The sequence below is a fragment of the Etheostoma cragini genome, chromosome 24, assembly GCF_013103735.1.
Source record: "Etheostoma cragini isolate CJK2018 chromosome 24, CSU_Ecrag_1.0, whole genome shotgun sequence".
NCBI lineage: Eukaryota > Metazoa > Chordata > Actinopteri > Perciformes > Percidae > Etheostoma > Etheostoma cragini.
In genome coordinates, this window is record NC_048430.1 from 12,082,090 (window position 1) to 12,093,471 (window position 11,382).

The 11,382-nt window shown below is 40.1% G+C and overlaps 1 protein-coding gene and 1 long non-coding RNA gene across 3 annotated transcripts in view; one reads left to right on the forward strand and one right to left on the reverse strand.

Annotated features, from left to right (window-relative positions):
• orc4 (origin recognition complex, subunit 4) overlaps nucleotides 1-596 on the forward strand; it is a 26,478-nt gene extending 25,882 nt beyond the window's left edge. For both annotated transcript variants that reach the window (XM_034864915.1, XM_034864914.1), the window contains 2 exons: nucleotides 68-135; nucleotides 388-596. In XM_034864915.1, the coding sequence (XP_034720806.1) occupies nucleotides 68-135; nucleotides 388-570 (251 nt within the window). In that variant the 3' untranslated portion in view covers nucleotides 571-596. The remainder of the gene's footprint in view (nucleotides 1-67; nucleotides 136-387) is intronic.
• Nucleotides 597-4,700: 4,104 nt separating this feature from the next.
• On the reverse strand, nucleotides 4,701-7,662 carry LOC117939554. Its single transcript, XR_004655605.1, has 3 exons — nucleotides 7,652-7,662; nucleotides 6,798-6,800; nucleotides 4,701-4,964 (listed from the first exon to the last, which is right to left on the reverse strand). It is a non-coding gene; the product is annotated as an uncharacterized LOC117939554 (long non-coding RNA).
• Nucleotides 7,663-11,382: the final 3,720 nt, after the last annotated feature.

An 11,382-nucleotide genomic window follows, 5' to 3' on the forward strand; every position in this document is an offset into this window, starting at 1 on the left:
CGGAATGTAATTCAACTTTTTCGAACTGGTCTGAGTGATTGATTTTTCTGCACCTTTTGTTTTTTAGAGTTTAAGAAGTTCCTGCAGAGGAAGTCAAACTCCATGTACAACTTTGAGCCGCCTGTCATCATGAAGGTCTGTATAACGGGGCGTTCACACATGGGAAAAAAAGAAGCAATTTGGCGATTCTCCCGGCCAGTTCAGTGCATGTCTGGTGTCTTAGAACTCTCTTGTAGCAGAGATAGAGGCAGAGATGTTTTCAGAGGCTCTCTAGCCCTGTTAGGAAGAAAGAGAAGTCATATTTTTAATTTTTTTTTAAATAGCACTTTTAAAGACTTGACTTTGATTCCTTTTACTGACTCCAACCCTCCCTCGCCCGTCCCTCAGGCCTTCGAGCACCTGCAGCAGCTGGAGCTGATCCGGCCCCTCGACAGCTCCGCGGCCAGAATCCAGAGGGAGTACCAGCTGATGAGACTCATGGTGGACCACAGCCAGATCATGGAGGCCCTGCAGAAATACCCACAATGCCCCACTGACATCAAGCAGTGGGCCATGTCAGCGTTCAGCTAGGACTCTGGGCATCCTACTGGACTTTTTGTAGACGTTGGTTTTCTGTTTTCTGATCCAGCTCTGCAAGAAAAATCTCCTGCACTGTTAGAGAAAAGGTAAAGTTATATACCTCAAAGTTTGGTAAACGTGTAAGAATATAACACAAAAACCCCTCTTCTACTTAACTAGAGCTGAAATCTCTGACCAAATGAAAATGACATGAATCAACACCTGTTGTGAAAATATATTTAATGTTTTAAGATTATTTTTTTTATCCACTCAGAACAGCCAATGTGTTTTCAAAACACGTCTCTGGAAAAGATGTTTTTTTGATGAGTGAGATGAAATGACTATCTTTTAGCATTAAATTATAACATTTCTACGGAAGCCCGGAATTGTCACTGTGACATTTTTTTAGAGGACTACTTTTGTGTACCCTTGCGATACTTTTCTTCTTCTATTCCTTCTAAGACATGTCTATTTCCACTCATTCTTATAATAACAGCCTGCTGTCTGATTAAGCTTAATATGTTCTATGTATATTCTCAAAAGGAGAAAAATAAAGAGGCAACGTAAAGAGACAATACAGCTTGTCCTGATGACCAGTGGTGTATTATTTCAATAATCACAATCAATGATCTTTAATCACTGGAACATCTTAGATATTAAAGGGGAGAGAGAGGGGAAAGACATGCAGGAAACTGCTGCAGGTCAGGCTTGAACCCTGGGCCTCTACGCCAGTGGTGGTTAGTCTACGTGATACGCAGTATACCCACTAAGAAGTCTCCAAGATTTCCATATTTAAAATCCCACTTAAAAATGTGCAATGATACGCAACAACATAGTTTTGTGACACAACTTTCACTTTAGATGTGCGTAGCGGCCGGGCCCAAATCCTACACCTACAATAACGGCAGTATTTTCCATTCACCTATGTAAGACAAATATAAGTAGCCTATTATTGGCCCCCCAAAGGCCCATTCTGAGCCAGGGAAAAATATATATATAACTATATGGTACTACAATACATTCACTAGACTACACCACTGCTCTGGAGCTCTACCAGGACCTTAGTGAAGTTGAGTTTGAATCCTAAGCCGATTAACTGTGCCAGATATATGTTTAACATTAACAAATAGATTTATAAAATCATGAAAATTTCATCAGCTTAGTATTCTATGTACTACAAAGCTATGTATAAAGGCTAAGGTCCCCCTACATGTTAGTGTAGTCCCAGTCTAACATGCAACTTCTCTCTTTCAATTAAGAGGTATTTGGCTAAGAAAACGCTGAAAGGCCCAATATATTTATGTAATCTCTGCGGTGTAATGTAGATTCTGGTGAAGAAAGTTGTAATGGATCAACCAATCAAATAATTCAGATAAAGCAGAGCTCCGTATCAATTGTCACACCTCTAGAGTCGGACTTCCGCTTCTTTACGTCTCCCGAGACTTACGTAAACCTGGTTTCAAAGTTCCATCCATCAACAAAAAAAGGAACTAAACACTTGAATTTCACCTTGAAAAACATTGAGGAGTTTGGAAACTGGAATCAGGCTTGTTGTCAGCATTGCATCTGCTGAATGCTGCCATCTAGAGGTGGACTTCTGCAGCCTGGACAGGAAGTACAAATACAAATAGAGTTTGGATTTCTGCCTCAAAACTAGAAGAAAAAAAAGTGTGAAAAGCGCTGTTGAGCAGCGAAATTTAATTTCCATCTATCTGTGTCGCGATAATGACACATGAAGCGTAATGCAGTGAATTTTCTAGACAAAACAATGCGCATCCTGTACATTCAGTGGATATAAAAAGTCCACACACCCATGTTAAAATGGCAGGTTGTTGTGATGTTAAAAAATGAGAAAGATAAATCATTTCAGGCCTTTTTTCACCTGTAACGTGAACAATTCAATTGAAAAACAAACTGAAATCTTTGAGGGGGGGAAAATAAAATAAAAAACGTCCAATAACCTGGTTGGAGTGTTTTTTTGATTTTATTACAGCACTCTTGACGTGGTAATATTTGCCCACTCTTCTTTGCAGAAGGCCTCCAAATGTGTCATATTGCGAGGACATCTCCTATGCACCGCCCTCTTAAGATCAACCCAAACGCGCTCAGCTGGGTTCAGGTCTGGGCTCTGGCTGGGCCAGTCCAAAACCTTCATCTTCTTTTGGTGAAGCCATGCTTTTGTGGATTTGGATGTGTGCTTTGGGCCGTTGTCCTGCTGAAAGGTGAACTTCTTCTACATCTTCAGCTTTCTAACTTTCTAGAAAACTGTCTAAATGCCTAGTATTTGGAACTGTTCATAATTCCCTCCACCCTGACTAAGGCCCCGCTTCCAGCTGAAGAAAACTGATATCGTTCAACAGTGAGATCCCTCTGATGGTTTGGAAGCTCTCTGCGGACCATGGCTTTCGCTCTGAGATGCAACTAAGCAAATGTCAGGAAAATCCTCCTGGAACTGCTGCACTTTATTTGTGATTAATCAGAGTCCCTTTAAATGACGGCCGGAGTGTAATGACTTCTATTCAACACACAGTTTGCATGTGATTGGTTCATTATGACCACAGCCACATACCCAGTTATAAGAGGGTGTGCACACTTATGCAACCAGGTTTTTGTAAGGATTTTATTTTCCAGCCTCAAAGATTTCAGTGTGTTTTTCAACTGAATTGTTCACGTTATAGGTCACATTAAAAGTGGAAAAAGTTCTGACATGATTTATCTTTATCTCATTTATTACATCACAAAAACGTGGCCTTTTAACAGGGGTGTGTAGGCTTTTTGTATCCACTGGATCTGCAGTCAACAGGTCTATTACAAACTTAGCGGTGGGACTAGAAACCTTTTCAGGGACGTTTTTCCGAGTGAAACACGCCCTGGCTTGTGCACCTTTAGTCCAGCTGATGCTATCTTCATTCAAAAGCATGCAACAATAAATTAGCTCTTTTATGCAGAGGATATGTCCTTCCTCAATATTTAGAGGCTATGCATTATATCCTACTTACCTGTTCTACAGATTAAAATTCCAAGTGTCTGACAACATTCCACCACCCGGTCCCAAACATTATCCCTCGTGTTGTCTTCCCATCAAAATTGAAAATCAACAATTTTGTTGACGCATTTTATCAATGTTATTATCTTTTTCTTACGTTTTTGTCTTTTTTATGCTTTTTTCCCCATATTTGTCACTTTTTTGACATTTTCAACACGACGTAACACTAGCTTATTATCTTTAGTTTGACAGTTATTTTTGGAATTTATGGTCAATTAACTTAACTTATAGGAAATTATACCTAATGTTTGAGTTAGTAAAGCAGAAATTATGAATTATTTAAACTAAAATATATGTCAACTTTTTCTCAATACTATTTCAAAATTCTTCAAAACTTTTTCAAATGCTATAAAATTGAATAAGACACCCCAAAGAGTGTTGTATGGAATCAACCATGTTATTTTGGGTAGTTAGAAAGAAGTTTCATAGTAATACATTTTACAAAATAGACATCTGAAAAATGCAAGGAATGTCAGAAGAGCAGGAAAAAAAGTTTGTCGAAAGTTACTATTAGGATTTAAAGATGAAAACCTTTCCTTTTTAAAAAGGTGGGATTTTAACATTAAATCAACTGCATTTTGAATGTGGGGGGGCATTCCGAGCAGCTGAAGGCCCTGGCCCCCATGGTGGAGAGGTGGGATGTGGGGGAGACCAGGAGGCCAGTCGGGGGAGAGAGAAGGGACAGTGCAGGGACACAGCCTGGTCGGAGCCCAGAGATGTAACTGAGTGCAAGAATATGGAGTGCTTTAGGTGAAGAGGGTCTTAAATTCCATCGGTTAGTGTACACAGGGCCAGGATAGAGTGATAAGGATGGGTGTGGTGCGTTCAGGTGCTCTGGTACCAGTGAGGATTTGACCAGCAGAGTTCTGAATAAGCTGGAGTCTGTAGCTAGTCAATTTAGAAGAGATACCGGTGAGAAGGGAGTTGCAATAGTCCCGATTTGACATGACAAGGGCATGAATTAATTTTTAATGAACTTATTTCATGTTCAAATATAAACGAACTAAACCCGCCATTAGCTAACATTAGCGTGTACTTACCTCGGAGCAGACGTAGCTAGCTGGCTAGCTAGCTAGGTGTTTTTGTTAATGCAGCTGATATTTAGCTAGCTAGTTGTGAATGGGGCCTCCCACATTGCTTCATCCACGCCCGGTATTTCTCCCCTTGGGTTTTTGCTAGGTGTCGGGAAGGGAAAACCATGACACCTCCCCGTCCAAACTTTGAGGATACCGGGTATCACGTAACTACGCACAACGCTTCGGCGTGTTTCCCACGCTCGAAAGCTTGCCAGACCTCCCTTGCCTAGTTACGGTTGCTAAGCCACGATTGGCCTGTGGCGGTTTACGGGCGTGGCTTAGCGCTTGTTTCTCTTACTGCAGCTGTCTTGCTTAGTACTGGGCCATAGACTGTATATTTTGATAATTATAATATGTAATGTATTAATATGAACGGTCTATGTACTGTACTAATGTCAAAGACTGTTCATCAGTCAATTTGACATATAAAAATGGGAAATATAGGGTCCAGGTTGAAGAAAGTGGTAGTTGTCCTTAACCTCACAGCACCGGTCTCTCTTTTCTTTCTTTCTATGATTTTTTGAATATACAGAATACCAATGGAAAATGATAATATAAGAACTTATACCACAAACTGTTTCATAAAAAGGGCACTCAAAACTGTCTGGGGGATGTTAAAACCAAACCTACGCCCTTGGTCAGTAGCAATAATGTAATGCTCTAATACTTCCCTGAAGGACACATGTCCCTCCTGGTAGATTTTTATGATCTGGTTCAAGGTCCCGCTGAAGGATGAAAACATCTTTCTTCACACTCTGCAACACCGCTGTTTCTCATTAAATTCAGAATCATTCTTTTGTTGTTTTTTGTGCACCGTAGTCTCATATTTCGGTCCTGATTAAAGAAGTTGTATATTCCCCTTAATGAATGAAAAGACCTGCACTAAAACCAGTTCACTACAGAATACCATCCTGTCAAATCTAAACAAATGTTATATGAACTCATTTTAACATTTATTTATTGTTAACCTGTAAAATGTGTTTAAATATTCTAGCTGTCCTGAATACTTAGTACCCCATTGGCCCCCTTTGATTTGCAGTGTGTAGTCGAGACCCCCTAAACGAAGACCACATCATCGCCAAGACCAGACCTACCAGGCTTAATATTACTGTATATACACTAATATTAGTTTTCTGAAGTGTCTTGACATAAAATACCGAGTCCTCCTAGCGGAATTAGCAAATTGTCCAAAATAATGTGAGTGGATCCATCCAACGCTCTTAAAAAATAGAATAATCAGTTCACTACTTTCATTGAATTTTGGCGTTTTATTCAATTTTATAGCAATTTGGGGGAAAAATTGGTAAAAGAACGTTAAAACAAGCGAAAAAAATGTTAAAAAACAAACAAAAAAGCTACAAAAATTTCGGAAATAAACAGCGAACACGTCAAAAATAGCATAGGAAAAAACAACAAAAACATCCCAAAAAGTGACAAAAACGCCAGGAAAAGCAACCGAAAAAAGTTGATTTTGACCCATAAAAACAAGAAGGTTGCACGGTCGACAGAAAGTCAACTAGAGAAAAAATATAAAAAATATAAGATTCCTTTTTTGGACAATATTTTAACGTTTTTGTCTCCTCTCTCAAGATTTTTTTTTGACAATTTTTCGATGTTTTTGTGGCCCTTTTTTTCTGAAGTCTTTGGTTCTTTTTTTCAAATTCTTTTGGACAATTTTTCCAATGTTTTGGTTGCTTTTGAAAATACATGTCCTGTGACCTCCCTAGCATCCGACAAGAGACAAGACAGAGTAAAAAACGCAGTCAAGTCCGAGACCTTCAAAAAATCTTGAGAGACCAAGACCGGTCTCGAGATGTTTTGTTCATAAAATCTTTTTTGTGAAGCAAGTTCCCCTACTGCTAAAGGCATTACAAGTCCTTACATAGTCTTTTATAGTCAAGACACAGCAGGTCTGCTAGACATGAATAAATTGTGAAAATGTGTCTTCCTACAGTAATTCAACATGAGGTATGTGAGCAACAAAGTTTCAAATAAGAACTTAACAATGAATGGGAATGACAAATTGCAAATAAAGGGCTTCTAACTTCTACTTGCAGTTGTCAAATAAACAGATAAGTGTTATTTCATCAGTGGAAAAAAAAGAGATCATAATTCACAATCTAAAAACACATTTATTTACATCACGTGGATCACTTCAGCTGATTAAAAACTACGGCGGAGAGTCCCAGCGCTGATCAGGGATCAATTACGGTCCTCTGTGATAATGTATCCAGGGTTTCTGAAAGGTTTTTTCTGCTATAATACTTCTAGTCTATTGTCTTTAACTCACTCTTGCCCAACATCACACACCTCGTGGGATGCATTGTCCAGTTTAAAATTCCCCACATCAGTTTCTTGTCCTATTTTCACATCTTATTGTTAGTAATATAAAACATACAGTCACATGTATCAGGAGCAAAGAAACAAGACATTTTCTTTTTTTTTTTTTTACACAATCCACTAAAGTTCAGTGTCTTCCTGCCTTGAAAGAAACCCGTGAGCATCATGACCATTAGAGGCTGCGTTGGCAGATCCTGGATCAGCGCTGCAACTCGAGAGCCTTGAGAAATGTGGGGTCAAAAACGCTTTTAGTGTTTTGGGTTTAGTTTGTAGAAATTCCAGGCCTGGCAACCAGACTTATCCTGCTGCCAAGACAGTCTTGGCGTCAAGGTCATTGGAGTTCAATGTTTCCTCTAAAATCCTTACCAACAGTGAGAAAAAGGAGGAGATTGAGATGCTGGAATGAAATACCTGTAGTGGTTGATTGCATTTGCACATATGTAGTATTGCAACTGGTCTTTAAGAGCTTTTTGGGGATTCTACAAATTGCAACTGTCAGCAGATCCGAGAAGGTTCCTTGGGGAACGCCCTGGGCTGAAAGTTTGTGTTTTCTTTCTGCCAAGGAACCCTTAAGTGCTTTCATGGATGCCTTACAAAGTACTCCAATGAGCCTCTAGCTTTTAGCTTACACAAAGCTCAACTTAAAGTTATTTTTAGCAAAGTGAAGGACAATCTTTTTATGCAGCCAGGGCCAAGCCCCGCCGTGGAGTCAAAACACAAGAAAATTATAAATGTAGAGAAAACACTGAAGTTCAACACGCACTTATAAAGTTTCAGCTCAGAGTATATAGTTGATACAGGTATTTATGTTCTCATGTCTGTACAGATCCTAGACTGCTTAAAATAGTAGGGGCAACAAGACACAAATGTTTCACTGGTAGTTTATCTGCACAGCAAAGTGAGGTGCTGGGCTCGAGGAAGTCGGGATAGAAAAACGTAAAGCCTGCACGCTGAGAATACCCATTCGTACACCTTTAAATTAAAATGTTTGGACCATGTTTTAGACCATAGTTGAGTCAGGATAGGTTTGCCAAGAAAGTCAAGACCTGATGGTAAGGTAAGAGGTCTGATCTGATTTGACAAAAATGGCAGCTGCAGGTTCAGACAAAGAAAACAGCATGAAAGTTATTCTGGATAAAAAAGCCAATTCAAAGATTTAGAAGCTTATGTAGAAGGCTGAAAATGTAGGCAATATTTAAGGATGGGCCAAAGCAACGAAAAGGCCAGAACAGATGTTGGTACAGCAGGACTCTTTCAGTTCAAATCCTATTTGGGAGCTATACAATTAACAACCAAATATTGAAAAGGACTGTTTTCTGGTTGGACTGAATGTAAATCCCCTTAGAGCAGATCCTCGTATCCATCTCCAGCAGGTCCCCATACATCCAAGAGGTGTATGAATGGCTCTCCGAGTGCGTCGGTTTTACTAGTTTCTATGTCGACAGGGCACAATCACATGAAACCAGCCGAACCCAAAGCCCTCTAAAGTTACACAGGGCCGGACTCAATCCACCAAAGTACACACAATACTGGAATCCGGGAGTCTGAAGAACATTCATTCTCGGTAGTTTGTCCATAGACTGAATAGAAAGAAGCACGTTACAGTTTATATCTTTTTCTTTTTGAATTAGTGAAAGTAGTTCCTGAATTACAACTGAACACCCACCCCCAACAACAACAACGACGACGACCATACATCGTGCCAACTCTTTACATTTTTCCGAGTTGCACCTGAGCTCTGATCCCCAAAACCTCATGCCTGTAAATTAAAAAATAAATACACAACATATCAATATGCAAGGTCACAAATAAAAAAGAAAATAAAAAGAAAAATGCTACAAGTTATTTGTGTGTGTTTGTATATTGAAAGTCACTCCTGCAGCTGATCCTACAGCAGTGTAGGGTAAATTGCGGCACTGGTTGCATAAAACTTGCTAGAACTTAGAAAAGCATAGTACTGAATCCCTGAATGGTATTTGTCGGTTTGGGTCGGTTTCTCAAGCGCAGTTTAAAGTCAAGCTGTTTAACACTGACGATGTCCCCCCATCTACCTACAGTACTGGGATGGGGCCTCCAACCAAACACTGGCACCTTTTTGCTGTGGCTGCTGTGGCCGATTCGTTTGCAGCTCTCCCGCCCACTTTGGCAGGCTTTCAAAGTCCACTTGGCGGCTGAAATACTGGTAAGTATTACACTTTTTGGACACAAAGAGGGTAATACTGGTAAAACGTTTTCCTTCTTATGTTCATGCTTGTCAGCATTTTTAATAAGAAGCTGTCTGCTGTTCAGTCTTGTACAGTAATGGAAAAAGTTTCATATAAGATAATGCATAATGGTTAAAATGTGGAAACTTTTAAGCCTTATTTTGCGTCAGTCATCTCTAACCAATGGGGGGGGGGGGGGGGGGGGGGGGGGGGGGGGGGGGGGGAATAGGAGTTTACTCCAAGAAATAATCCCCCAGTTCAAAGACTTTTCAAAGGAATTTGAATCCCCTTTCTCCTGGAGGAACACGGTTCCGATTTTGGTTTATTTGCCACACTTTCTACCCCCAAAAGATATCCCTGGGAGTTTGAGGTAGTGCTTACTGAAGGGCTGCTGGGCTTTGCAGTACTCAACGTCCCTGACTGTTGAAGCTTCATGAGGAACTTAGAAGAAAAATGGCTGTTTCTGAATAGCAGTTGCCTTAAAAGCAGCAGCAGCCAAAGGAAGCAATATTGGCGCAAATATTGTACTTGTGCTACAGTAAAGAAACAACAAGATGGCTTAAACTTCCTTCAGGCTTGCTGTGTTGTTCCAATAGTCTTATCACGTGCAGAGATAGTATCCCCACCCTGACTGTCACTTCCTCCCAATTTGGGTTATTTTGTGGAAACACTGCCTCTTAAAGTCAGATTAACTGTTCATATTAAGTTAGTTTGGCCCTGGTAAGTCTGTGTTTCTGCCTTGCTGACACTGTTGGGAGCTGGGATGTTGAATGCATGCAACAAAAATGTCAAAAGGAAACAAATTTCAGGAAAAGTTCCAAAGATGTCGGAAAAAAACAAAAAGGCGACAAAAGCATTGAAAAGATTTGTCCCAAAAACTTGAAAAAGGTGAAAAAAACTAAGAAAAAATAGTTGAAAAAAGCGACAAAAACAGAAAAAAGTTACGAAAAACCAAATAATTGTCCCAAAAAGAGAGACAGAAACGTGGACAAAATGGCAAAAAACTTTGATAAGAAACTTGGGGAATATATGAGCGCTCGTAACAATTACTTAGCTCAATTATAAACTGATTGATTGTGCTGATTTGCTCCGACTCCCCTGTCCAGAAATGATCTGGAGTCAATTCAGTTAAAAATAACTCGTAACTAAAATAACTCGTTTCCGTCTATTTCCTCAAGGACTACAGTACGGCGTTCGCTTCTAATGATCAGCATGTTATAAAGAAAGCATACTTATGAATTGCCCTGAATGTGAAACGGTTCGGTAGAAAGAAGTTTCTTCATTTTTTTTTTTTTTTTTTTTTGAGTATTTGCAAACGCACCGCTTGATTTTAAACTGAGTTCCTGTGAAACCGCCCCAAAGCTTGAGGAGAGACTGCAGGTCTGCCGGCACCAGTGTTCAATGTCCCTCAGATGAAAACAAAAGACAAAGAAAATGTCACCCTTGCTTTAACAACAGTGACCAGATACATCCGTTTTGCCTGACATCTACAAGAGTAACTAATATGGACGTGTAGAAATGGCACCGGGATGAAAAAAGAGAGAGTCCTCGTCTCAACTCTTCCAACGGCAGTTAGCTGTGCCATCCAAAACCATTCATTCATTCATGTCAGCCCTGTGTGAGGAACGCAACGCTTTAGTGTATCCAGTTAAACTGTTTACCTGTTTATTAAAAGCAGGTGGAGAAAAGTGGTCCTCTTTATCTGAAAAACAGTCGAGCGATTAGTTAACTAGTTGGCCAGAGGCAGAGCTCATTTGGCTTGCTTGTCGAGACCGAGATCATGGGGGCGACAAAAGAAGTTGTGTGGAGTCGTGTTTGGGCCACATTTGACTTCAAAAAGGAACTAGTTAGTGGAACTAACTCGCTCTCAGACGTGGGACTAAATAAACGGCCAAATTTGCACCGCTATGTTTTGGTTATTAAGTGATGTATTGAGCCAAAAAGTGATCACCATGCAACAAGTACACGCCCAAAACGCATATCTCATCAACATCCTGGTATACTGGACATTGACAGGGGGCAGCGTGGAGACTGCCCACTGCTGGTAGTTGCTATGGTAACATTAGTAGCTTTAGTCTCAGAGAATGAGACGTTGTGACCGAAAAGAGCCAATCAGGAGGAGAAACGGTGGTGTTGCCAAAGGTTACTGTCACGGCCA